The sequence below is a fragment of the Triticum aestivum genome, chromosome 3B, assembly GCF_018294505.1.
Source record: "Triticum aestivum cultivar Chinese Spring chromosome 3B, IWGSC CS RefSeq v2.1, whole genome shotgun sequence".
Classification (NCBI taxonomy): Eukaryota; Viridiplantae; Streptophyta; class Magnoliopsida; order Poales; family Poaceae; genus Triticum; species Triticum aestivum.
The window spans coordinates 795,851,068-795,878,124 of record NC_057801.1 but is presented as its reverse complement, the minus strand read 5'-3'; the positions used below and the strand labels follow the sequence as shown (position 1 = coordinate 795,878,124).

Sequence of the window (27,057 nt, the reverse complement as noted above, 5' to 3'; positions counted from 1 at the left end):
AATACAGAGTCCTTGTCTTCAACATCAAGGCTTCCAGAGTCTTCATGTATCTCGCCATAGGCCGCACAACATGGCCCAGGGTGGAACCGACTTAGGGGTCCTCATCTCAGCCCACCAGGCGGGGAACCGTAATGGCACGCGGCCCCTAAACTGGGACACCGACACAGATGCTCGCGTTGGGTGTCTGGAGACGCCTCCCTTAGTGCGTCCAATCTACGAGCTCCGTGCTCCAGCCGGGTGAAGGAGCCGCGAGAGGTAATCACAACACCAAGTGGTTCCTGCTGTCATTGATGTGGTGCCCGGTTGGAGCAGCTTCATCCCTCGAAGCCCAGGAACCCACGCGCAAACCTTCAAGTGAAGCCACAACGCCTTCGTAGCCTTTCCCCTCCATACACCAACATGCAAACAAAATGTGTTTTTCGCTACAACATAGCGATCCAGGACAAGTGGTCCAAGGCGATTTAGAGTGTGTCAACACCGACTGACCAGTGGGACCGAAAACGGTTTGAAAGACAAATCGCTGGGGGCGATTTATTTCCTGAGACCTTAGGCCTTGTTTGTCCGGGCTTCACCTTCGAAACAAAAACATAGCTTTGAAACTAAAATAATTTGAAAACTGAAATGATTTGTCATGTGTATATATGAAAATTTGCCAAATGTCCAACAAACAATCGTATAGCTCTAAAATTTAATTTGCCAAGACATGTAAATTTCAATGTACATGGCAAATTCATAGGAAAAAATTCCCATCTAAAACATTATTTTGTTACCTGAGGGACTTCGAGATGGCAAACCCATGGTCTAATTAATAAAATGTCATGGATTAAAAGAAAATTGCCGTGCTACCTACAATTAAACTACAATCGGCTACCTACATTTTTTTTTGGCATGGTCCAATATAACCATGGCCATTTAAATTTGCCATAGTCCATAAAGTTTATTGCCATGCCCCATAAAGCAAATTTACCATGGTTCCTAAAAAACATGGCAAATTCTCTGTAGATCATGGCAAATATGGGATAAAAAGGTACTTATATCAAGACAAGATCAAATTAATAAATTGTCATGATCAAATTACTAAATTTTCCATGGAAATTCTAATATATTTTCCATGCTAAGTCTATATTTTATTTGCCATGGTTCAAGACAATTGTATATATATGATGGCAAAAGTACGACATATTATCAAGGCAAAAATGTTGTGTTGGCTAGTGTCAATAAAAAACTATTTATTAGAGTCATGGGAAAAATATTTGAGAACATGGCAAATCTTGCAATTTGTTTCCTAAAAATGTTTCAAAAATGCCATGGGAGCAACATGTTATTATGCCATGCCACAAGAAACAAAGGAATTGGAATGGGCTCCCAGATATCAATTACACACCAAATGTTCCCCGCATTCCTGATTATAGCCACATGAGCACATGACAAAAAAATGTAGAAAAACAAGTCTATAAAAGATCAAGACAAATGCATACATACAAGACAAACACATACTCTCTCCGTTTTAAAATAGATGACCCAACTTTGTACTAACTTTGGGAGTACATACTATACATCTTCATGGCAAAATGTTAGAAAATATACTACCAATGGCATGGCAACTTTAATTTGCCATGTGTAAACATATTAAAGTTGTCAGAGAAGCAAACATGTATAAATTGCCATGTGCAAAAACATCTTAAGGCAGACCTAAAAACATGTTCGATGTACTCCTATCCTATGCAGTACATTTACTTTCTTATGAAACAATTCACACTCTATTCTGTTGCCCTAATGTCACAACCACTTCTGTTATAATATCATGCATGCCAAAACCTGGAAGTGTCACTCTAATGCTGAAACCAACTATTCTAGACTACTAAATGCATGGTTTCGGTTTGGACGAATCAGGCTACCAACTATTCTAGACTACCAATGTTATGGGGAAGCACCGATTTCCGAAGGTGCGACGAATCAGGCTCTCCTCCCTTCTCGCCATCTCAGGGTACCTCATGCGTTCTCCCTCGCCCACTGGCACAGCGCCGGGCGCTCCTCCTCGGTGAGCAGCCACACCCCGGCCATCTCCTCGAACACCCCCAGCCAGCGCGCCACCCCGCTGGCGGCGATGTCGAGGAGGCCGATGGCGTCGCCGCCGAAGAACCGCTTCCCCGCCGGCAGCTGCGCCTCCAGCAGCGCCAGGCCCTCCTTGGCCTCCCTCGCCGCCGCCGCCCGCGCCTCGCCCGGCTCCGCCCACAGCGCCACCCACAGGGCCTTCCAGCACTGCACACGTTCGCTTGTACTACTGATTAAATCAATGTACACTCTGTACTGTTCACCAGTGAGATGCAGATCTGCTGCTCACCTTGTCGTCGAGGAAGCGGGCCCAGAAGCGGGCGTTGGCGCGGGCGAGCGGGTCGGCGGGGAGCAGCGGCGGGCCGGCGGGGAAGGCCTCGTCGACGTACTCGACGATGACGAGAGATTCGGCGATGGAGCGGTCGCCGTGGAGGAGGACGGGGACCTTCTTGTGGACGGGGTTGTGGGCGAGCAGCAGGTGGCTCTTGCTGGCCATGTCGTCGTGGAGGAGGTCGTAGGGGACGCCCTTGAGGCGCAGGGCCACCTCTGCCCGGTGCACGTACGGGCTCAGCCAGCCGATGAGCCTCACCGCCGGCCGTTCTGAAGGCGTCTCCATGCGCGCCCGATCGGTCGATTTCTGGCTAGATCCGGCCTCCATCGATCGGATATATATATATATATATATATATATATATATATATATATATAGAATAGTTGCATCTCGTCGTGGTATGCAGTGTGTTTGGCCGAAACTTCCCGGTGGCTGGCACGGGTGGAAGCTACCTGCCGCCGCTGCCGCAGCGTCGCCGTGCGGCGACTGCCGACACGAGCAGAGCAAAGTGGCTTGGAGCAGTGTCACTTGAGCAGCACGGCAATCCTGATGGTCACTGTCGTTCTCGATCAGGGGGCATTTCGCCATCTTCATATGCAACAAGACTGTCGTCGCTGGGTTGCGGCCGTTCCCTCGCGGCATCTTATCATGGACAGCCAAGCTGTATGGTGAACAGGTGAAGCCTTCCGTGGATTCGGCGAATTTCACCAAAGTGCAAATCGTGTTTCAAAATAGTGCAAGGATACGCGGACATTCCTTTTCCATTGTATACTTTTTTTTAAATGGTTCACATTTAGAAATGGAACGTACATTTTTTTTGAATGGTGTGAAATATTTCCTTTTGAATCACACAATTTTTAACATAGTATAACATTCTTAAAAATATAACGTACTTTTTTGAAAATTGTTTCGAACCAGTCAAATATGTATGTGCCATTTTTAAAACGTATTAACGTGTTTTGAAAATAAGTTCCACAAGGTTTGTATGATGTAAATAATGTTCCGAAGGTTTAAAAATAATGTTTCGTATCATGCAAAAATATATTCAACATGCATTTGAAAAATGCTCAAAACATATAAATAAAAATGTAACATTTACTTGAATAATATTCATCATATATATGAAAAATGTTCAACATGTACCAAAAAATGTTTCACGCGTATACCAAGAACATTAATTTGTATTGAAATAAGTAGTCATGTATTTGAAAAAAACTATAAAAATAATAGAAAAAACCAAAGCAAACCGATAATAAGACACCAAAAAAACATAAAGAAAAGCCGATACAAAAACAAAGAATGAAACAAAGGGAAAGGAAAGAAAAACAAAAAGTCAAAAAGAGAGAAGGACAAACAGAAAACAAAAGCGATTTACATCGGACCGAGGAAAGGCCAGTTCACAATAGAAGAATAAACGCTACCTACATGCGTAGAAAAACCACTTGTTGAGTTGCTTAAGACGATATAGAGCTCTGCCTCACAACGCGTGAGGTATGGAAATCACTAGTTAAAGGGCATTCCTTTAAAAGATCACTTACATCTTCTCTGGTGGTGACAACTGTCGCACTCATTGTCATGACCTATGAGTTTTATGCTTTTTTTTCATAGATTCATTTTTCTAAACATTTTATCTCTTGAACCATGCTTCCCAACCACTAACCTTTTCTCCATTGCGTTTCTCGCATCGAGATTTTAAAAGCTACCTGTGCTTCTACAAATCACACAGATCCAGCAAGACGAGAAAAGAGTGGACCGGGCTGGCCCATTTAGCTAACGCTATGTGTGCACTCAGAGACTCGGTTTTCTTTTTTTGTTTTAGGAATTTTTTGGTTTGTTTTTTATTCGTTTTTCGGTTATTTTCTCTGCCAATTTTACTTTATTTTTCCTTTTTGCTCAGTTTTTTCAATATATATCTAATAATTCCTTTTTTATCTTTCTGTTTTCATTTCTCTTTGTCAGGTTTAATTTATTTTTTTACAAAAAGGTTTAATATTCAAATTGTTCACACTTTAAAAAAATGTTTGTGTTTCAAAATTGTTAAAAATTGTTAGGGAACATTCTTTGGATTTAAAAAATGTTCTCGTTTACAAGTTTTGGTCAAAATTTCAAAAAAAAATTGCATTTTCAAAATTCCTTAAACAAAATAAAAATTGTATAGGAACTTCAAAAAAAATATTTGCGATTTCAAAAAAATGTTCGGAATATCAAAATGCCGATGGCTGTGAAATTTGTTCACGTTTCAGAGTTCGGAATTTCCATAAAGGTTTGCGTTTTAAATAAAAATCAATTTTTTAAATTGCTACACTTTTAAAAATATGGCCCGGCCCAATACAAAGAGCAACCTCTGCGTGGCTGTCCAATGGCTCCCACGCTCGCACCGCCGGCAGCCGCCCGTGGGCGAGGGGAGGGTAAAAGTGGGATTACTACAACGAATACTCCTTAAATTGTGGGAGTTTATTCAGTAAAAAAAAAATCACCTTATAGACTTAAAGAAATGAAACGGCGGCCACGCTCACCCTAACACTGTACGGCCAGACAAACGTTGTGAAGGAGTAAACTGGCCGGCCGGCCGGTCGCCACTCGCCATCAGATAGGCCGATGTTCATGTTTATGGTTAGAAACTTGGCGGGGTGCGTGCGTGAGTGGGTCGACGGTCGACTGCCTCCCGCCAAAAAAAAGAAGTGCGTCGACTGCATATGTAATTAAAAGTGAGAGACAGACACAGAGAGAGAGGGAGAGAGAGAGATCAGATCTGGCATTGATGTATGATGATCCCTGATGCTTTGTTTGACTCCAACATCTCCATGCCAGCTCGTGATTCGTTGACTCCACATTGAGTTTTCTTATACAAGCGCTGCAGTGTGCATGGATAGATCTTCTGTCTGACTCCTATGGTGGCCTGCATGTGGACAATGAAGCCACACTATTACAAGATCATCAAAAATGTCAACTTCCATGTGCCTGTGGAACCTCCAAACAAAACACGCCTGATCATTGTTGCCGCCATTTCGCAGATTAACACATGGTTTGGCATCTTGCGCATTCCTTCGGGTCCACCACGGCACAAGTCTTCTCTACTTGCCTTCCAACATTGTGATTTTGTGTACGTCTGCATTACGCCGGACGATGTTTCTAGAAAAAGGCAACCGCCACGCCTTTTCATATCGAAAAATAAATTCCAATAACGACGTCAATTTTACATATTTTTATCTTGTGGTTTACGATCAATCGTTTCGTTTTACGTCTACGAGCTATAACTCCATAGAATGTTTCTAAAGCGGAGCTGTAATTAACCGTAAACATTACTCCCCCTTTTCGGTTTATAGGGCTTATCTCAAAATTTTAGTTTTTCCATTTTATAAGGCTCAATTTGGTTGTTTCCCGTCACATGTTTAGATTCTAAGGTGCATTAAATCACTGCATGCAAGTATTAAGAGAAAATTGACCAATGCATGTCATGCATGCAAGTATTAACAGAAAATTGACCAATGCATGTCATGCATGCATTACAATTAATGCATTGGTAAACATGTTTTTTTTGAGGAAAACAAAAGCACTAATTGGGTGCTTTTGCAAACTACAAAAAGTATTCCACCGCCCACTCACCATCTACCTTGGTTAATGAGATTTTTGAATTGAGCCCTATAAACCGAAAAGGAGGGTCCCTCCTTTCCGGTTTATAGGGCTCAGTTCAAAAATCTCACCAACCATGATAGATGGTGAGTGATGGAATACTTTTTGTAATTTGCAAAAGCACCCAACTAATGCTCTTGTTTTCCTCAAAAAATTATGTCTACCAATGTATTAATTGCAATGCATGCATGCATAAAGTACATGCATTGGTCAATTTTCTCTTAATACTTGCATGCAATGATTTAATGCACCTTGGAATCTAAACTTTTGATGGGAAACAACCAAATTGAGCCTTATAAAATGGAAAAACTAAGATTTTGAGATAAACCTTATAAACCGAAAAGGAGGGAGTAACAATTGTGCTAATTAAACACTTTCATTGATGGAAGATTTCATGTGCAAATGCTCCACTTCGGTTAGGTATACCCGAAGTTGAAGTCATGATACCTTGTGTTATGATTGGTCTCGTTCTCCCAGCTCGGTCAGTGGAAGCATTTGTTCTAGTGGGAGTCATTGTAGTGCTGATGTTCATTGTTTAGAGAATTAACTAGATTGAGTAACAATTATTAGTTATTAATTATTTTTATTCAATAATTATGTATCCAAATTACTGATGTTGTTATTATTTTGTTATTATTGTCTTGAAATATTTAATTATGCATGTATAGTACACAAATGGAATAAAATAAACTAATAAATACAATGTAAATAAAAGTTAACCCAAATTAAAATAAGCATAAATATCTTATCTCCACACCCTCCATCTATCTCCACCCCGCGCCGCCACCGCCTCCGTCACCGGGTGGGTGGAGGGCTTGATATTATCTGGATGAGTGGTGGAGGCGTTGATAGTATTTGGCTGAGCAACGGGCTTGATATTATTTGGGTTGGCGGTGGAGGCTTTGATAGTATCTAGGTGGGCGGGCGGGGGGGGGGGGGGGGGGTTGAAATTATTTGGGTTGGCGGTGGAGGCTTTGATAGTATCTAGGTGGGCGGGGGATTGAAATTATTTGGGTTGGCAGTGGAGGCTTTTATAGTATCAAGGTGGGCGGGGTTGAAATTATTTGGATGTGCGGCGGGGGCTTTAATATTTGGATGTGCGGCGGGGCCCTTGATAATATTTGGGGCGGCGATGGGCTTGATAACCAAGGGGTGGGTGGGGGAGGGGGGGCTTGATAGCGTCGGGGCGGGCGGATGAGGGCTAGACGTTGACGACGGTGGAGGAGGGGGTGTTGGATTCGGTTATCCGTACCCTGGTTCACACGTATGCGCCATGTAGCCGAGCAGGCGAGCAACGCAAGTACAATGGCGAGCTTGGCCATCATCGCCGTGGGCAGTGCCTGGGGGTGCCTGGGGGTCTGTGTAAGACGCTGGGTGCTCACCATGGCCATTTATAGCCTAACGCTGGCTCCAAGACGAGAGACACCGTGTTACCGACGCGTGCAGATGCACCGAACGCTGGTTTCCGCTACATCTAATACAGTTTGACATCCCTCTGCAGTCCAGAGTAAGACAAAGTATGGACACATCGTTTTGGCTCCCAGGATCAGATGAGCCCGGAAGTGAATAGTAAAATGATGAAAAATAGTAAAAAAATTCAAAAAGATATTGTGACGAAAGATGATTGAGTGCATGATGTTTGTGTAAAAGTTTAGAGTATTTTGGACATCCGAGTGACTCTCAGCAAAAAAAATAAAATTGAGGCCGTGAAAAATGTTTACACCACGTTCAGCATTAAATACACACTAGTACGTACTCCCTCGGATCCTTTTTAGTATGCATACAAGTTTTGTCCGAAGTCAAAGTATCTTTACTTTAGTGAAACTTTGAAAAGTTTGGCTTGACACAAATCTAATATGCAGAGTAACAAGGACCGGATGGAGTACTTCTAATCATGGGAGATAAGTTCTACGCGAATGAGATTGCTGCCAATGAAAGCATTAATTATGCGTGACAGTGCCACAATCCTAAGAGCAACCATGTTAAATTTCTTTTTAGGGGGCCGATGGCACATACTCTATCACTCTTGTGTGGAGAAGAAGAAATGAAATTCAGGAGTGTTTTATACCTTCTCTATTTTCATTTTCTTAGTGGAATCATCAGTGGGCTTTATTCATTATATCATTTAATAGACTAATATAATGTACAATTCAGGTCGGCACAATCATCCAAACATATTATCTTCGGGATATATATATGACTATAGGAGCCCGTCGGTCCCAACATCATTTCATTTCATAGAAGCTGATCAACACAAAAGAATTATTCGTTTACACACAAAACGTGTGTGTGTGCAGCAAACCGAAGGCAAACGAGAGAAACCCCTACTCCCTCCGATCCATATTACTTGTCGTTGACTTGTACAACCATGTACCAAAGTCAGCAACAAGTAAAATGGATTGAAGGGAGTACTACCAGCTGAACAAAGCACTAGAACTACCAGCAAACCAGAAATGCCACGGTTCTCTTCATCATCATGCCACAGACCACAGAGCACACTGTAACGGCCTCCCCCCATTCTCACTTGCACACCACCGCCAAGAGCAGGTAAATTTGTCTTCTGCAAGGCAGACCAAGAGACAACACATGTGAACATCATGGAAATAAATGCACACTGCCCATAACAGCATTACGTTTAGCAGGGTAAATATCCCATAATGTAGGACGTTTTTTGACACTAGTGTAGTGTCAAAAAATGTCTTACATTATGGGGACGGAGGGAGTACTATTCTTTTCCCCTGCCCGCCATAAAATTCAAAGCATTATAGACCCCAAAGCAACGCTACAATGCAACTCCAGCAGAAACTATTTTTCTCCCCTGCCGCCCTTCAAATTCAACATCCAGGCACATAAAATCGTCATCTTAACAGGACAAGGGTTTTTCATCCACGTCCAGAGCAACAACAACAATACTCCGAAGTCCAAACACACCTAGGCACAACACACTGAAAAAAAATGCAACCAATTGATTCTTTGCAGCAGCTACGACGTAGCTAAACAACGGGAATCAACATTGGGCTCATGAACTTCCCAAATAAAAGAAATCTCTTAGTCCTTCGTGACATCACGCTTTGCTATTATCTTCATCTAAACTCCATGTCTTTGATCCTGAACAGAGTGGACAACCTCAACACGATATGAGGCCACTATTACTTAACTTTTTGCCCAAACATGCATGTCCGACCACCTCTCCAAATGACATTGTTCTATGGCTGTCGCATCCACGATGACAGCAGTCATTTTCGTGGAAGCACACTGAAAATTCCTACTCATCACGTCGACAATCAACCTTTTCAAGCTAGATATAGACTAGCTTGAGCATTATAAGGGGAGTAGGTATATTTGGCCTACTGGGCTGGGCCTATTTATTACTCCCTCCGTTCGGATTTAGATGTCGCGGCTGCTGTACATTATGCATTTTGCAAACATGTCCTTATACTTTTGAATCATTTGAAAAACGCCCCCGTCTCCTTCCTCACTTCTCCACCGTCGCTCGCGCGTCGCCGGCTCCGGCCACCATCCCCCGTCTTCCTCCCCCGTTCTCCTTAGCACCCAGAGAGAGTCTCCGCGTGTCGCACGACCCAAGCCGCCTGTGCAGGAGACGACCTGCGTCGTCGCGGAGGAGACGCGCAGGACCTCCACGGAGGCGCCTTGCGCCGCCGCACAGCTGCGCAGCCGCCATGGGTGTGCCCTCGCCTACCTGAGCAGCGGGATTGCTCCTAAAGTTCTTCCTCTTTGTCACCTCCCTCTGAATCGTGCCAAGAAGCAGTAAATCGACGACTAGGTCCTCGATTTGGTCCGCCTTGGCCGCCGTCGCCGCGGACAATTTTGGACGCCGTCGCGGCGCTGGGTCTTCGTCGCCGCTCTGGCCCAGGGTCCTCATCGCCGCGTTGGCCCTGCTCAACCTCTCCTCCAAGCCCAGGGTCTTCCTCTCCGTGCTGGCCCTCCTCCGAAGGTCGTGCCCGCCCTCGCCTCTGTTGCTGCTGGTATTCCCCGCCCCCGCCTTTGTTGCTGTTGCTGCTGAATTAAAAAGAACTTGATTGTAAAGCTGAATATTGAATTACTCAGATCATGAGTTCTTAATTGCTGGATTGCTTAATACTTGAAAGATCAGGGCACTGAGTGAGTGATTCTAGTTTCTTGAACGCGTCGGGCTGGCTCAGGGCATTGTCTAGCAGAGCCTTCTTACTGTTGCTGATCACCTCCCTTGATTGTCCCCGGTTCCCAGTTCTTGAGCTGCTTCCCAGAACCAGTATCATTTTCTGCAAACAAGAAGCGGGGTTTAGTCTGAGTTGTGGAAACAGGGAAAAAAATATCACTCTCTGAAGTTGTAAAATCTGTCAATCAAATTCACTGTTTGGAGCTGCAGATTGATCTCTTCTTTTACAATGGCCTTAGACCAATAGGTTCCCTGGTTTCTACTTTTTGTTGCAATTTGGTCTCTGTATCATCATTCTGGCAAGCACACAGTACGTATGTTCCTTTTTGCTATTTGCAGAGGATACCAACCAAAGTACGGTACAAATTCAGAAGTGCATTCCTTTGGGTATTAATATTACACGGAATACTGATGGTACACATGATCCTTCAATCTGAAGGTAGCACTAGAGAGAAACAAGATAGATACACACATGCTTAGGATTCGCAACCGGCGGATGAGGGCAGACGATCTTGACATCCTTACTCATCTTCCTCTTGAGCCACCGGCAGAGCTCGGCCGGATCCACCTTGATGTTTATGAATACTGAATACTTGATGTTCTGTACTGAATACTGAATTAAAGAGAACTTAATTGCTGCTGGTATTAAACAGAACTTGAATACCAAATGAAGCTGGATTAAACATAACTTGAATAGAGCTTGAACCTTTGCATTATGCATTTTGCAAACATGTCCTGAATGCAAAATAAGTGGTACATGTCCTGAATGCCAAATGTCATTCCACTGTTCCACTTATCTAGGAATTGTAAAAGAAACAAAGCTTTTAACAGCTGCTCTTTGTTTACTCTCAAGTCTGAACAAAAGACAGCATGGTGTAGGCTCAAGCAAGCAGCCCATCACTACCTACTTGTTCTGCAATAACCAATGAAGCAAATAACCAATGAAGCAATAACCATCAGTCTAGCAAACAATTCTTGTGGAGAGAACTATTTTCAGGTGCCTCTTTGATTTAGCTGATTTAACTTGACCAGAATGTTCTTTCTTATTGGAACATGAACAGTTACCTGAGCAAGTGCTCCACCGCCGCAATGATGTTTGGGATTGATCTTAACATGAGTCCTCCACAAGATGATGCCTCAGAACCTGCAGATCAACAGGAAGAACAGAACAGTGAACAACAATACAACAATGAGGAACCAGTCAATAATGAAGCAACATGTACAGTACTACCTCCAAAACTTTTGCATTTGCATTTCATTTTCATGATCTACTCCTATTATTTGCAATAGCTACATGACTTATCTTTTGCTCCTTATTTGACAGGGGAAGAAGCAAGTGGTGTAGAGGAACCAATTCATGAAGAAGCAAGTGGTGTAGAGGAAGCAATTCATGAGGAAGCAAGTGCTGTACAGAAACCAATTCATGAGGAACTCACAAATGAGGAGAGATATGGTATTTTTTTTGCACTCATGGTGATCAACACCCAAAATGGACAAGTTCTGAAAAAAGACAAGCAGGTCATTGCTAGCCTACTCGATACAACCATAAGAACTGTTGAGAGAATATGGGAAAGAGCTCTTAAACAGATTGAAAAAGGGGAGAAAGTTGATGTCTCAAATCAAAAGCCAGGTAGAGTTGGCCGCAAGCGGAAAGATTTGGATCTGTCGAGGGTGGTGACAATCCCATTGAACAGAAGGAGAACATTGCGAGGTCTGTCAAAGGCATTGGGTGTAAGCTGCACGACCTTACACTCAAGGTTCGAGTGGGGTCATTTGAGGCGTCACAGTAATAAGTTGAGGCCCCACTTAAACCTGTCCAACATTGTAAAGAGATTGAAATGGTGCTTGGCTATGTGTGAAGATTATTGGTCTGCGACACGGGAATTAGACAACATAGCCTACATGGATGAAAAGTGGTTCAACATGACTGGGGAGGTGAACAACTACTATTTGCTTCCCGAAGAACCCGACCCCTTGCGCACCTTGCATCATAAGGATAGCATCGCCAAGGTGATGTTTCTCGCAGCCGTGGCTAAACCAAGATACGGCAAAGGTGGTGAGGTCACTTTTGATGGAAAGCTCGGCATTTGGGCTTTTGTCACAGAGTCTCCTGCTCAAAGAACCAGTGAAAACAGAGATAAAGGGACGCTCGAGCTCAAATCATTGAAAGTCACACGAGATGTAATGAGGTATTACATGTGTGAGAAACTTATTCCTGCGATCCAAGAGCGCTGGCCGGACGAAGATGAAGGACGGACAATCTATATCCAACAAGATAATGCCACGCCACATATTCTTCCCGATGACCCGGTTTTCCGACAAGTCATAGAACAAACTGATTTGGATATTAAGTTGCTTCAACAGCCTCCAAACAGTCCCGACATGAACATTCTTGATCTCTGCATATTCAGGTCTCTCCAGTCCCACACTGATAGCAGAGCACCTCAAAGCATCAGGGAACTGATAGAAGGTGTGGAGGAGGAATATCGAAACTACCCGGTTGATAAGCTAGCTAGAAGCTTCGTGACGCTGCAGTCATGCATCCGAGAAGTAATGAGAAACAAGGGAGCGATAAACTACTCGATCCCTCACATGAACAAGGAACGCCGGCAGGCAGAAGGATGACTTCCTATAGCTCTATCTATCGACCGTGAGCTAGTTGAACAGACCATAGCCTTTATAAAAGAGGCAGAAGCAATCTTAGCAGCAGAAAAAGAGCAGAAGCAGCAGGAAAAGAGCAGCAAGAAAAGAGCCGCAGCAGCCTTGAAGAAGCAGAAACATCCTTCGAGTACCAGCAGCCTCCAAGCAGCAGGAAAAGAGAACCTGGAGCCTTCAAGCAGCAGAAACACCCTTCGAGTACCAGCAGTCTCCAAGAAGCAGGAAAAGAGCAGCAACAACCTTCAAGCAGCAGGAAAAGAGCACGAGCAGCCTCCGAGCAGCAGGAAAAGAGCAGCCACCTCCTTCAAGCGGCAGAAACACCCTTCGAGTACCAGTAGCCTCCAAGCAGCAGGAAAAGAGAACCAGGAGCCTTCAAGTAGCAATAAAAGAGCACCAACAGCCTCCAAGCAGCAGGAAAAGAGCAGCTCTTCTTTACTTGGGGTCAGCTAGTGCTACAATCAACTGACAATCGATTCATCTATTCTCTACTGTTGGTTATATTGTGTATTCTGAAGGTACTCCCCATGTTGTCACCCAAATCACCAACATTATCCCCATTTGAGATGCTCAGGACTCGATTGGGGAATTAAGCAAGGGTAGTCAGATGATTACTGGATTACATGGTGCATATACTCCTGGAGTAGATTCAGCAAAGTGTTTTTAAAATCTACTCAAGTTTCTCAACTTACCGGATATAGTCAAGTATCTCAACTTACTGGATCACATCTGACTAATTATATGTACTCCAAACAGAGAGCTTGACTAATTATATCTGACTAATTATAGTTAATCTAATCTTTGTTACATTGATGTACTGTAGAATCTAATCTTTGTTACACTGAATCTTGAGATGCTCCCTCCTTGCTTACTTGAGATGTACTCCTAAATTTGGAGTACTGCATGTGTCAAAACTTGCAAGTTGGAAGAGATTATTTAGGGAATTAAAAAACAAACTTGCAGGTTCAGGACTAGTTTTTAATTAATCATCGATGATATAAAATTGACAGTTCATTTGGCATTTGATGGTCTTCATGTAACAAGAATCCTATGTCTATGAAGAATGCTGGTTCCAAATGAAAATGGGGTCTATTTATAGGTCAAAACTTCCAAATGCATCAGCCACTGCCCAGTTTATGAAACAACCTTGCAGGTTGAGGACTGGTTTTTGATCATCAAAAACTGGGCAGTGACTGTTCAGTTGGTATTTGATGGCCTTGGTATTAAAGGAAGGGATGTTATGTAATGTCAAGAAAGAAAACAGAATGTATGTATTGTTTCAGATGATGAGTTGCCAAAATTCAGGACTACGTAGTTTTGAGATTGCTACTGTAGGTAAGGTAATAAGATTGGATTCAGGATTGGGAGGAGTACCAGGTGATCTTGATGGCAGCAAGCTCCCTCCTTGCTTACTTGAGATGCAGGGCGACCAACCGATCGACGTCGCCAACATGGTCCTCGTGGCCTCCCTATGCCGGCGCAACCCGCAAGCAAGGCGGCGACTAGAAAATGCTCCAGTTCAGTGGCAATGCAGAACTTTTATGCAGTCTGAAACATCGAGTACAACATAGAGCATGGCATCATCATCTAGCAGCAACACTACCATAATGAGTAGAACAAAATTCAGAATATGCAATGGTTCATAACTTAAATGATTCCTGGATGCACTAGTAATTCAGAATATGCAGGAGCACTCAATATTCAGATATGGAGCCCAACATTCAGAGATGAACAGCAGCGCAACATTCACAAGCAGCTCCATGGTTGTTCCTTCAGGCTTGAGCAGGGGTGGAGTACCTTGAGGCTGGAGCAGGGGTGGAGTACCTTGCGACTGAGAAGTTCTTTTTTCTGACTCCGATCGAGAAATTGTGTTGGGTTGGTAGTGTTTAATGGGCTGTGGTGCGCCGACCGCTTAACAAGTGGCGCATTGGATCCAGTCAACTTGCGCCTCGACGATTATTTTAAAAAATATCTCAATTTTTTTTTTTAAAAAGACTTGCGCCTGGACGAAGTGCCTCTGGCCCAGGGTCCTCATCGCCGCGTTGGCCCTGCTCAACCTCTCCTCCAAGCCCAGGGTCTTCCTCTCCGTGCTGGCCCTCCTCCGAAGGTCGTGCCCGCCCTCGCCTCTGTTGCTGCTGGTATTCCCCGCCCCCGCCTTTGTTGCTGTTGCTGCTGAATTAAAAAGAACTTGATTGTAAAGCTGAATATTGAATTACTCAGATCATGAGTTCTTAATTGCTGGATTGCTTAATACTTGAAAGATCAGGGCACTGAGTGAGTGATTCTAGTTTCTTGAACGCGTCGGGCTGGCTCAGGGCATTGTCTAGCAGAGCCTTCTTACTGTTGCTGATCACCTCCCTTGATTGTCCCCGGTTCCCAGTTCTTGAGCTGCTTCCCAGAACCAGTATCATTTTCTGCAAACAAGAAGCGGGGTTTAGTCTGAGTTGTGGAAACAGGGAAAAAAATATCACTCTCTGAAGTTGTAAAATCTGTCAATCAAATTCACTGTTTGGAGCTGCAGATTGATCTCTTCTTTTACAATGGCCTTAGACCAATAGGTTCCCTGGTTTCTACTTTTTGTTGCAATTTGGTCTCTGTATCATCATTCTGGCAAGCACACAGTACGTATGTTCCTTTTTGCTATTTGCAGAGGATACCAACCAAAGTACGGTACAAATTCAGAAGTGCATTCCTTTGGGTATTAATATTACACGGAATACTGATGGTACACATGATCCTTCAATCTGAAGGTAGCACTAGAGAGAAACAAGATAGATACACACATGCTTAGGATTCGCAACCGGCGGATGAGGGCAGACGATCTTGACATCCTTACTCATCTTCCTCTTGAGCCACCGGCAGAGCTCGGCCGGATCCACCTTGATGTTTATGAATACTGAATACTTGATGTTCTGTACTGAATACTGAATTAAAGAGAACTTAATTGCTGCTGGTATTAAACAGAACTTGAATACCAAATGAAGCTGGATTAAACATAACTTGAATAGAGCTTGAACCTTTGCATTATGCATTTTGCAAACATGTCCTGAATGCAAAATAAGTGGTACATGTCCTGAATGCCAAATGTCATTCCACTGTTCCACTTATCTAGGAATTGTAAAAGAAACAAAGCTTTTAACAGCTGCTCTTTGTTTACTCTCAAGTCTGAACAAAAGACAGCATGGTGTAGGCTCAAGCAAGCAGCCCATCACTACCTACTTGTTCTGCAATAACCAATGAAGCAAATAACCAATGAAGCAATAACCATCAGTCTAGCAAACAATTCTTGTGGAGAGAACTATTTTCAGGTGCCTCTTTGATTTAGCTGATTTAACTTGACCAGAATGTTCTTTCTTATTGGAACATGAACAGTTACCTGAGCAAGTGCTCCACCGCCGCAATGATGTTTGGGATTGATCTTAACATGAGTCCTCCACAAGATGATGCCTCAGAACCTGCAGATCAACAGGAAGAACAGAACAGTGAACAACAATACAACAATGAGGAACCAGTCAATAATGAAGCAACATGTACAGTACTACCTCCAAAACTTTTGCATTTGCATTTCATTTTCATGATCTACTCCTATTATTTGCAATAGCTACATGACTTATCTTTTGCTCCTTATTTGACAGGGGAAGAAGCAAGTGGTGTAGAGGAACCAATTCATGAAGAAGCAAGTGGTGTAGAGGAAGCAATTCATGAGGAAGCAAGTGCTGTACAGAAACCAATTCATGAGGAACTCACAAATGAGGAGAGATATGGTATTTTTTTTGCACTCATGGTGATCAACACCCAAAATGGACAAGTTCTGAAAAAAGACAAGCAGGTCATTGCTAGCCTACTCGATACAACCATAAGAACTGTTGAGAGAATATGGGAAAGAGCTCTTAAACAGATTGAAAAAGGGGAGAAAGTTGATGTCTCAAATCAAAAGCCAGGTAGAGTTGGCCGCAAGCGGAAAGATTTGGATCTGTCGAGGGTGGTGACAATCCCATTGAACAGAAGGAGAACATTGCGAGGTCTGTCAAAGGCATTGGGTGTAAGCTGCACGACCTTACACTCAAGGTTCGAGTGGGGTCATTTGAGGCGTCACAGTAATAAGTTGAGGCCCCACTTAAACCTGTCCAACATTGTAAAGAGATTGAAATGGTGCTTGGCTATGTGTGAAGATTATTGGTCTGCGACACGGGAATTAGACAACATAGCCTACATGGATGAAAAGTGGTTCAACATGACTGGGGAGGTGAACAACTACTATTTGCTTCCCGAAGAACCCGACCCCTTGCGCACCTTGCATCATAAGGATAGCATCGCCAAGGTGATGTTTCTCGCAGCCGTGGCTAAACCAAGATACGGCAAAGGTGGTGAGGTCACTTTTGATGGAAAGCTCGGCATTTGGGCTTTTGTCACAGAGTCTCCTGCTCAAAGAACCAGTGAAAACAGAGATAAAGGGACGCTCGAGCTCAAATCATTGAAAGTCACACGAGATGTAATGAGGTATTACATGTGTGAGAAACTTATTCCTGCGATCCAAGAGCGCTGGCCGGACGAAGATGAAGGACGGACAATCTATATCCAACAAGATAATGCCACGCCACATATTCTTCCCGATGACCCGGTTTTCCGACAAGTCATAGAACAAACTGATTTGGATATTAAGTTGCTTCAACAGCCTCCAAACAGTCCCGACATGAACATTCTTGATCTCTGCATATTCAGGTCTCTCCAGTCCCACACTGATAGCAGAGCACCTCAAAGCATCAGGGAACTGATAGAAGGTGTGGAGGAGGAATATCGAAACTACCCGGTTGATAAGCTAGCTAGAAGCTTCGTGACGCTGCAGTCATGCATCCGAGAAGTAATGAGAAACAAGGGAGCGATAAACTACTCGATCCCTCACATGAACAAGGAACGCCGGCAGGCAGAAGGATGACTTCCTATAGCTCTATCTATCGACCGTGAGCTAGTTGAACAGACCATAGCCTTTATAAAAGAGGCAGAAGCAATCTTAGCAGCAGAAAAAGAGCAGAAGCAGCAGGAAAAGAGCAGCAAGAAAAGAGCCGCAGCAGCCTTGAAGAAGCAGAAACATCCTTCGAGTACCAGCAGCCTCCAAGCAGCAGGAAAAGAGAACCTGGAGCCTTCAAGCAGCAGAAACACCCTTCGAGTACCAGCAGTCTCCAAGAAGCAGGAAAAGAGCAGCAACAACCTTCAAGCAGCAGGAAAAGAGCACGAGCAGCCTCCGAGCAGCAGGAAAAGAGCAGCCACCTCCTTCAAGCGGCAGAAACACCCTTCGAGTACCAGTAGCCTCCAAGCAGCAGGAAAAGAGAACCAGGAGCCTTCAAGTAGCAATAAAAGAGCACCAACAGCCTCCAAGCAGCAGGAAAAGAGCAGCTCTTCTTTACTTGGGGTCAGCTAGTGCTACAATCAACTGACAATCGATTCATCTATTCTCTACTGTTGGTTATATTGTGTATTCTGAAGGTACTCCCCATGTTGTCACCCAAATCACCAACATTATCCCCATTTGAGATGCTCAGGACTCGATTGGGGAATTAAGCAAGGGTAGTCAGATGATTACTGGATTACATGGTGCATATACTCCTGGAGTAGATTCAGCAAAGTGTTTTTAAAATCTACTCAAGTTTCTCAACTTACCGGATATAGTCAAGTATCTCAACTTACTGGATCACATCTGACTAATTATATGTACTCCAAACAGAGAGCTTGACTAATTATATCTGACTAATTATAGTTAATCTAATCTTTGTTACATTGATGTACTGTAGAATCTAATCTTTGTTACACTGAATCTTGAGATGCTCCCTCCTTGCTTACTTGAGATGTACTCCTAAATTTGGAGTACTGCATGTGTCAAAACTTGCAAGTTGGAAGAGATTATTTAGGGAATTAAAAAACAAACTTGCAGGTTCAGGACTAGTTTTTAATTAATCATCGATGATATAAAATTGACAGTTCATTTGGCATTTGATGGTCTTCATGTAACAAGAATCCTATGTCTATGAAGAATGCTGGTTCCAAATGAAAATGGGGTCTATTTATAGGTCAAAACTTCCAAATGCATCAGCCACTGCCCAGTTTATGAAACAACCTTGCAGGTTGAGGACTGGTTTTTGATCATCAAAAACTGGGCAGTGACTGTTCAGTTGGTATTTGATGGCCTTGGTATTAAAGGAAGGGATGTTATGTAATGTCAAGAAAGAAAACAGAATGTATGTATTGTTTCAGATGATGAGTTGCCAAAATTCAGGACTACGTAGTTTTGAGATTGCTACTGTAGGTAAGGTAATAAGATTGGATTCAGGATTGGGAGGAGTACCAGGTGATCTTGATGGCAGCAAGCTCCCTCCTTGCTTACTTGAGATGCAGGGCGACCAACCGATCGACGTCGCCAACATGGTCCTCGTGGCCTCCCTATGCCGGCGCAACCCGCAAGCAAGGCGGCGACTAGAAAATGCTCCAGTTCAGTGGCAATGCAGAACTTTTATGCAGTCTGAAACATCGAGTACAACATAGAGCATGGCATCATCATCTAGCAGCAACACTACCATAATGAGTAGAACAAAATTCAGAATATGCAATGGTTCATAACTTAAATGATTCCTGGATGCACTAGTAATTCAGAATATGCAGGAGCACTCAATATTCAGATATGGAGCCCAACATTCAGAGATGAACAGCAGCGCAACATTCACAAGCAGCTCCATGGTTGTTCCTTCAGGCTTGAGCAGGGGTGGAGTACCTTGAGGCTGGAGCAGGGGTGGAGTACCTTGCGACTGAGAAGTTCTTTTTTCTGACTCCGATCGAGAAATTGTGTTGGGTTGGTAGTGTTTAATGGGCTGTGGTGCGCCGACCGCTTAACAAGTGGCGCATTGGATCCAGTCAACTTGCGCCTCGACGATTATTTTAAAAAAATATCTCAATTTTTTTTTTTAAAAAGACTTGCGCCTGGACGAAGTGCCTCTGGCCCAGGGTCCTCATCGCCGCGTTGGCCCTGCTCAACCTCTCCTCCAAGCCCAGGGTCTTCCTCTCCGTGCTGGCCCTCCTCCGAAGGTCGTGCCCGCCCTCGCCTCTGTTGCTGCTGGTATTCCCCGCCCCCGCCTTTGTTGCTGTTGCTGCTGAATTAAAAAGAACTTGATTGTAAAGCTGAATATTGAATTACTCAGATCATGAGTTCTTAATTGCTGGATTGCTTAATACTTGAAAGATCAGGGCACTGAGTGAGTGATTCTAGTTTCTTGAACGCGTCGGGCTGGCTCAGGGCATTGTCTAGCAGAGCCTTCTTACTGTTGCTGATCACCTCCCTTGATTGTCCCCGGTTCCCAGTTCTTGAGCTGCTTCCCAGAACCAGTATCATTTTCTGCAAACAAGAAGCGGGGTTTAGTCTGAGTTGTGGAAACAGGGAAAAAAATATCACTCTCTGAAGTTGTAAAATCTGTCAATCAAATTCACTGTTTGGAGCTGCAGATTGATCTCTTCTTTTACAATGGCCTTAGACCAATAGGTTCCCTGGTTTCTACTTTTTGTTGCAATTTGGTCTCTGTATCATCATTCTGGCAAGCACACAGTACGTATGTTCCTTTTTGCTATTTGCAGAGGATACCAACCAAAGTACGGTACAAATTCAGAAGTGCATTCCTTTGGGTATTAATATTACACGGAATACTGATGGTACACATGATCCTTCAATCTGAAGGTAGCACTAGAGAGAAACAAGATAGATACACACATGCTTAGGATTCGCAACCGGCGGATGAGGGCAGACGATCTTGACATCCTTACTCATCTTCCTCTTGAGCCACCGGCAGAGCTCGGCCGGATCCACCTTGATGTTTATGAATACTGAATACTTGATGTTCTGTACTGAATACTGAATTAAAGAGAACTTAATTGCTGCTGGTATTAAACAGAACTTGAATACCAAATGAAGCTGGATTAAACATAACTTGAATAGAGCTTGAACCTTTGCATTATGCATTTTGCAAACATGTCCTGAATGCAAAATAAGTGGTACATGTCCTGAATGCCAAATGTCATTCCACTGTTCCACTTATCTAGGAATTGTAAAAGAAACAAAGCTTTTAACAGCTGCTCTTTGTTTACTCTCAAGTCTGAACAAAAGACAGCATGGTGTAGGCTCAAGCAAGCAGCCCATCACTACCTACTTGTTCTGCAATAACCAATGAAGCAAATAACCAATGAAGCAATAACCATCAGTCTAGCAAACAATTCTTGTGGAGAGAACTATTTTCAGGTGCCTCTTTGATTTAGCTGATTTAACTTGACCAGAATGTTCTTTCTTATTGGAACATGAACAGTTACCTGAGCAAGTGCTCCACCGCCGCAATGATGTTTGGGATTGATCTTAACATGAGTCCTCCACAAGATGATGCCTCAGAACCTGCAGATCAACAGGAAGAACAGAACAGTGAACAACAATACAACAATGAGGAACCAGTCAATAATGAAGCAACATGTACAGTACTACCTCCAAAACTTTTGCATTTGCATTTCATTTTCATGATCTACTCCTATTATTTGCAATAGCTACATGACTTATCTTTTGCTCCTTATTTGACAGGGGAAGAAGCAAGTGGTGTAGAGGAACCAATTCATGAAGAAGCAAGTGGTGTAGAGGAAGCAATTCATGAGGAAGCAAGTGCTGTACAGAAACCAATTCATGAGGAACTCACAAATGAGGAGAGATATGGTATTTTTTTTGCACTCATGGTGATCAACACCCAAAATGGACAAGTTCTGAAAAAAGACAAGCAGGTCATTGCTAGCCTACTCGATACAACCATAAGAACTGTTGAGAGAATATGGGAAAGAGCTCTTAAACAGATTGAAAAAGGGGAGAAAGTTGATGTCTCAAATCAAAAGCCAGGTAGAGTTGGCCGCAAGCGGAAAGATTTGGATCTGTCGAGGGTGGTGACAATCCCATTGAACAGAAGGAGAACATTGCGAGGTCTGTCAAAGGCATTGGGTGTAAGCTGCACGACCTTACACTCAAGGTTCGAGTGGGGTCATTTGAGGCGTCACAGTAATAAGTTGAGGCCCCACTTAAACCTGTCCAACATTGTAAAGAGATTGAAATGGTGCTTGGCTATGTGTGAAGATTATTGGTCTGCGACACGGGAATTAGACAACATAGCCTACATGGATGAAAAGTGGTTCAACATGACTGGGGAGGTGAACAACTACTATTTGCTTCCCGAAGAACCCGACCCCTTGCGCACCTTGCATCATAAGGATAGCATCGCCAAGGTGATGTTTCTCGCAGCCGTGGCTAAACCAAGATACGGCAAAGGTGGTGAGGTCACTTTTGATGGAAAGCTCGGCATTTGGGCTTTTGTCACAGAGTCTCCTGCTCAAAGAACCAGTGAAAACAGAGATAAAGGGACGCTCGAGCTCAAATCATTGAAAGTCACACGAGATGTAATGAGGTATTACATGTGTGAGAAACTTATTCCTGCGATCCAAGAGCGCTGGCCGGACGAAGATGAAGGACGGACAATCTATATCCAACAAGATAATGCCACGCCACATATTCTTCCCGATGACCCGGTTTTCCGACAAGTCATAGAACAAACTGATTTGGATATTAAGTTGCTTCAACAGCCTCCAAACAGTCCCGACATGAACATTCTTGATCTCTGCATATTCAGGTCTCTCCAGTCCCACACTGATAGCAGAGCACCTCAAAGCATCAGGGAACTGATAGAAGGTGTGGAGGAGGAATATCGAAACTACCCGGTTGATAAGCTAGCTAGAAGCTTCGTGACGCTGCAGTCATGCATCCGAGAAGTAATGAGAAACAAGGGAGCGATAAACTACTCGATCCCTCACATGAACAAGGAACGCCGGCAGGCAGAAGGATGACTTCCTATAGCTCTATCTATCGACCGTGAGCTAGTTGAACAGACCATAGCCTTTATAAAAGAGGCAGAAGCAATCTTAGCAGCAGAAAAAGAGCAGAAGCAGCAGGAAAAGAGCAGCAAGAAAAGAGCCGCAGCAGCCTTGAAGAAGCAGAAACATCCTTCGAGTACCAGCAGCCTCCAAGCAGCAGGAAAAGAGAACCTGGAGCCTTCAAGCAGCAGAAACACCCTTCGAGTACCAGCAGTCTCCAAGAAGCAGGAAAAGAGCAGCAACAACCTTCAAGCAGCAGGAAAAGAGCACGAGCAGCCTCCGAGCAGCAGGAAAAGAGCAGCCACCTCCTTCAAGCGGCAGAAACACCCTTCGAGTACCAGTAGCCTCCAAGCAGCAGGAAAAGAGAACCAGGAGCCTTCAAGTAGCAATAAAAGAGCACCAACAGCCTCCAAGCAGCAGGAAAAGAGCAGCTCTTCTTTACTTGGGGTCAGCTAGTGCTACAATCAACTGACAATCGATTCATCTATTCTCTACTGTTGGTTATATTGTGTATTCTGAAGGTACTCCCCATGTTGTCACCCAAATCACCAACATTATCCCCATTTGAGATGCTCAGGACTCGATTGGGGAATTAAGCAAGGGTAGTCAGATGATTACTGGATTACATGGTGCATATACTCCTGGAGTAGATTCAGCAAAGTGTTTTTAAAATCTACTCAAGTTTCTCAACTTACCGGATATAGTCAAGTATCTCAACTTACTGGATCACATCTGACTAATTATATGTACTCCAAACAGAGAGCTTGACTAATTATATCTGACTAATTATAGTTAATCTAATCTTTGTTACATTGATGTACTGTAGAATCTAATCTTTGTTACACTGAATCTTGAGATGCTCCCTCCTTGCTTACTTGAGATGTACTCCTAAATTTGGAGTACTGCATGTGTCAAAACTTGCAAGTTGGAAGAGATTATTTAGGGAATTAAAAAACAAACTTGCAGGTTCAGGACTAGTTTTTAATTAATCATCGATGATATAAAATTGACAGTTCATTTGGCATTTGATGGTCTTCATGTAACAAGAATCCTATGTCTATGAAGAATGCTGGTTCCAAATGAAAATGGGGTCTATTTATAGGTCAAAACTTCCAAATGCATCAGCCACTGCCCAGTTTATGAAACAACCTTGCAGGTTGAGGACTGGTTTTTGATCATCAAAAACTGGGCAGTGACTGTTCAGTTGGTATTTGATGGCCTTGGTATTAAAGGAAGGGATGTTATGTAATGTCAAGAAAGAAAACAGAATGTATGTATTGTTTCAGATGATGAGTTGCCAAAATTCAGGACTACGTAGTTTTGAGATTGCTACTGTAGGTAAGGTAATAAGATTGGATTCAGGATTGGGAGGAGTACCAGGTGATCTTGATGGCAGCAAGCTCCCTCCTTGCTTACTTGAGATGCAGGGCGACCAACCGATCGACGTCGCCAACATGGTCCTCGTGGCCTCCCTATGCCGGCGCAACCCGCAAGCAAGGCGGCGACTAGAAAATGCTCCAGTTCAGTGGCAATGCAGAACTTTTATGCAGTCTGAAACATCGAGTACAACATAGAGCATGGCATCATCATCTAGCAGCAACACTACCATAATGAGTAGAACAAAATTCAGAATATGCAATGGTTCATAACTTAAATGATTCCTGGATGCACTAGTAATTCAGAATATGCAGGAGCACTCAATATTCAGATATGGAGCCCAACATTCAGAGATGAACAGCAGCGCAACATTCACAAGCAGCTCCATGGTTGTTCCTTCAGGCTTGAGCAGGGGTGGAGTACCTTGAGGCTGGAGCAGGGATGGAGCGGCGTCCTCCATAGCGTCGGGGGCACGGAGCGGCGCAGGGGTGGAGCAGCATCCTCCATGGCGGGGTGGAGCAGCATCCTCCATGGCGGAGCGCATCCTCCATGGCGGAGCAGAGCAGGGGTGTCGGGGGCACGGAGCGGAGCAGGCGCAGGCGCGAGGGCACGGAGCGTCGGGGGCACGGAGCGGAGCAGGCGCGAGCGAGGCGAGCTTTGCGTGGTGGATCTGGGAGGGAGAGAGGATGGGGTCTCCCCTGAAGCTCGCGGCCACCGGCGCCAGGATCTTGGCGGCGGTGAAGGCCTCGCATCGACGGAATCCGTCGCCGACTTGAACTCAAAGGTCGAAGCTTGAACCCAATCCGTCGCCGCGGGAAGGAGGAGAGGAGCGTGGCTAGGCCACCGAAGGTGGGGGAGGAGAGCGCGGCGACGCGATAGAAGGTAGGGAGGGGAGGGGAGGGGGGAGAGCGCGGCGGCAGCGCGGCGGCGAGCCGGAGAAGAGCACCGTACGGACCGCGGCGGCCAGCCGGAGAAGAGAGTGAGGTCAAGGACCGTGGGTTCGGTCGGAAATAGATGGAGGGGGTTTTCGCAAAAAAAACGTTGCGACATCTAAATCCGAACGAAGGGAGTATTTAGTCCGTACCGACCTCGTTTACCATTGCACGAGCGAAGGAAGCGCCACACACCACCCAAACCCTTCTAGGCAAGCCCAATAAGGGCATTAATTAGATTGCAATGTCAGTCTGCAATATGTATGGGGTTCTGCTGCCAAGTGACGGTCTTGGTTAATTCACTAAATATTCATTCCACTATTTGCTGTTGTCATCAAGCATTGTCGTCAGAGAGAAATAAGCAAACCATAACCTAAGACTAATTTCTAGGACTTGTCAAAATTACTGTGAAGAATTTTAAGAAGGCATTGAGCAGGATATCCATTCATATACAAGTTCATATACACTTAGTGCTAAAGAGTTACTTGAATATTATGGTTAACAAAATGAAAACACAAAACTAAGCCATTAATTAGTCACTAGCTAGGGAGCAAATGTACCTTGAAAGCTTCGACAGTTCTGGTATGCGTTTTGCTACATCAGCAGATGCTTGGAAGGACCCATGCCAGTGGTACATAATTCTTCCTTGCTGCTTGCCCAGGGTAGTCGACAACGTTCTCATGCAAAGATCCATCAACCAAAGAATACTCACTCCAGTTCCCAGACCACCCAGTAAAGTACAAGCAGTCCCTTCGAACTGCCGGATGATCTGGACCAAGACAACCGGCAAATTCATGCAAATTAAAGAACAAGCTGCAACCGCCAATGCTTTCGGTCCTCGCCCACTTCCTCTCCCCGGACTTCCACCGGAAAACATGGCACGTAGAGGTTCTGACAACGAGCAATAGCTGACCGTGGCACTCTGCGAGCCATAAAGTCGAACAATTCAGAACTGTCTGCGCACTCAGTTTATCTTCAAGAAACGATAACACCACCGAATTGTTGTCAAGCTCGACGGTCGCAAGGCCGTAATTCGGGTAAGTCAACGCATAGAGCGTGCCTTTCAAGGACATCAGACTGTAAAGCTGGTAGCCTCCATCACACCAGGCCGCTCGCCAGTGAGCATCCCCGGTGCGGCAGTAGTAGATGTCAGGCTGCCATCGCGTGAATGCAATGATGAGGTCGCCGGAAAAGATAACTGCGTCACACTCTTCTGGCGGTCCAGGGAGGCGGGCTCCGGCTCGCTTGCCTGTGAGTAGGTGGCGGATGCGGAGGTCGGGGCGGCTGGCGTCTTGGATGGCGACGCGGCAGCCGAAGGAGTGGAAGGAGGTGGGGCTAGGGTTCCCAAGGGCGACGCCGACGCGGGCAGGGAAGAGCCAGCGGAGACAGGTGAGGATGGGGCCCTGGCCGGCGCAAGGGAGGCGGAAGCGGAGGATGCGGCGGAGGGGGACGTGGAAGAGAGCCTCCGAGGTAGAGGCCTTGTGGCGGACGAGGAGGAGCGGGCCCTGCGAGGCGAGGTTGGACGACGACAGCGGGAGGCGTGCCCGGTAGGCGCGGCAGGCGGCGCGGAGGGCGAAGAAGTCCTCGAGGGTCGTCAGCCGGCTCGCGACCAGCGGGATCAGGTCCGGTAGGAAGTGCGGCGAGGACGAGGCGGGGTTTGCGGAGATGGTGGTGGCCGGCGGCGAGGTCCTCGTCCGGCGCTTCCCCCACTTCGCCATTCGTCGCCGCCGCTTGTGCTCCGAGTGCGGCGCTGGGTTGGAGACCTGGTGTGTGCGAACTGCGAATGCTGTTAGGTTTAGATTTTTTTTAGGGGTGGCTGTTAGGTTTTTTTTTTGAGGGGTAAAGCCAAATTTATTCATGAAAGTCCACATGGTGTGGGATACATCGCTGGTCGTGAGACACGCCCAACCAGACGTGTCGTCCCGGATCTCTAGAAAGCGAAAATTTGGCTAAGCTATGTGCTTCATAATTAACAGCACGACTCT

General features: G+C 44.8%; 2 protein-coding genes across 2 annotated transcripts; both read right to left on the bottom strand.

The window, feature by feature from the left end:
- Positions 1-1,642: 1,642 nt before the first annotated feature.
- Positions 1,643-2,696, bottom strand: LOC123072490 (glutathione transferase GST 23). The gene is made up of 2 exons (XM_044496041.1): positions 2,345-2,696; positions 1,643-2,262 (listed from the first exon to the last, which is right to left on the bottom strand). Exons 1-2 carry the CDS (start codon positions 2,669-2,671, stop codon positions 1,993-1,995), a joined length of 597 nt encoding a protein of 198 aa, XP_044351976.1. The 5' UTR covers positions 2,672-2,696; the 3' UTR covers positions 1,643-1,992.
- Positions 2,697-25,346: 22,650 nt separating this feature from the next.
- LOC123066631 (uncharacterized) lies at positions 25,347-26,822 on the bottom strand. Its single transcript, XM_044489677.1, has one exon. It carries the CDS (start codon positions 26,788-26,790, stop codon positions 25,672-25,674), a length of 1,119 nt encoding a protein of 372 aa, XP_044345612.1. The 5' UTR covers positions 26,791-26,822; the 3' UTR covers positions 25,347-25,671.
- Between the last annotated feature and the right edge of the window lie 235 nt (positions 26,823-27,057).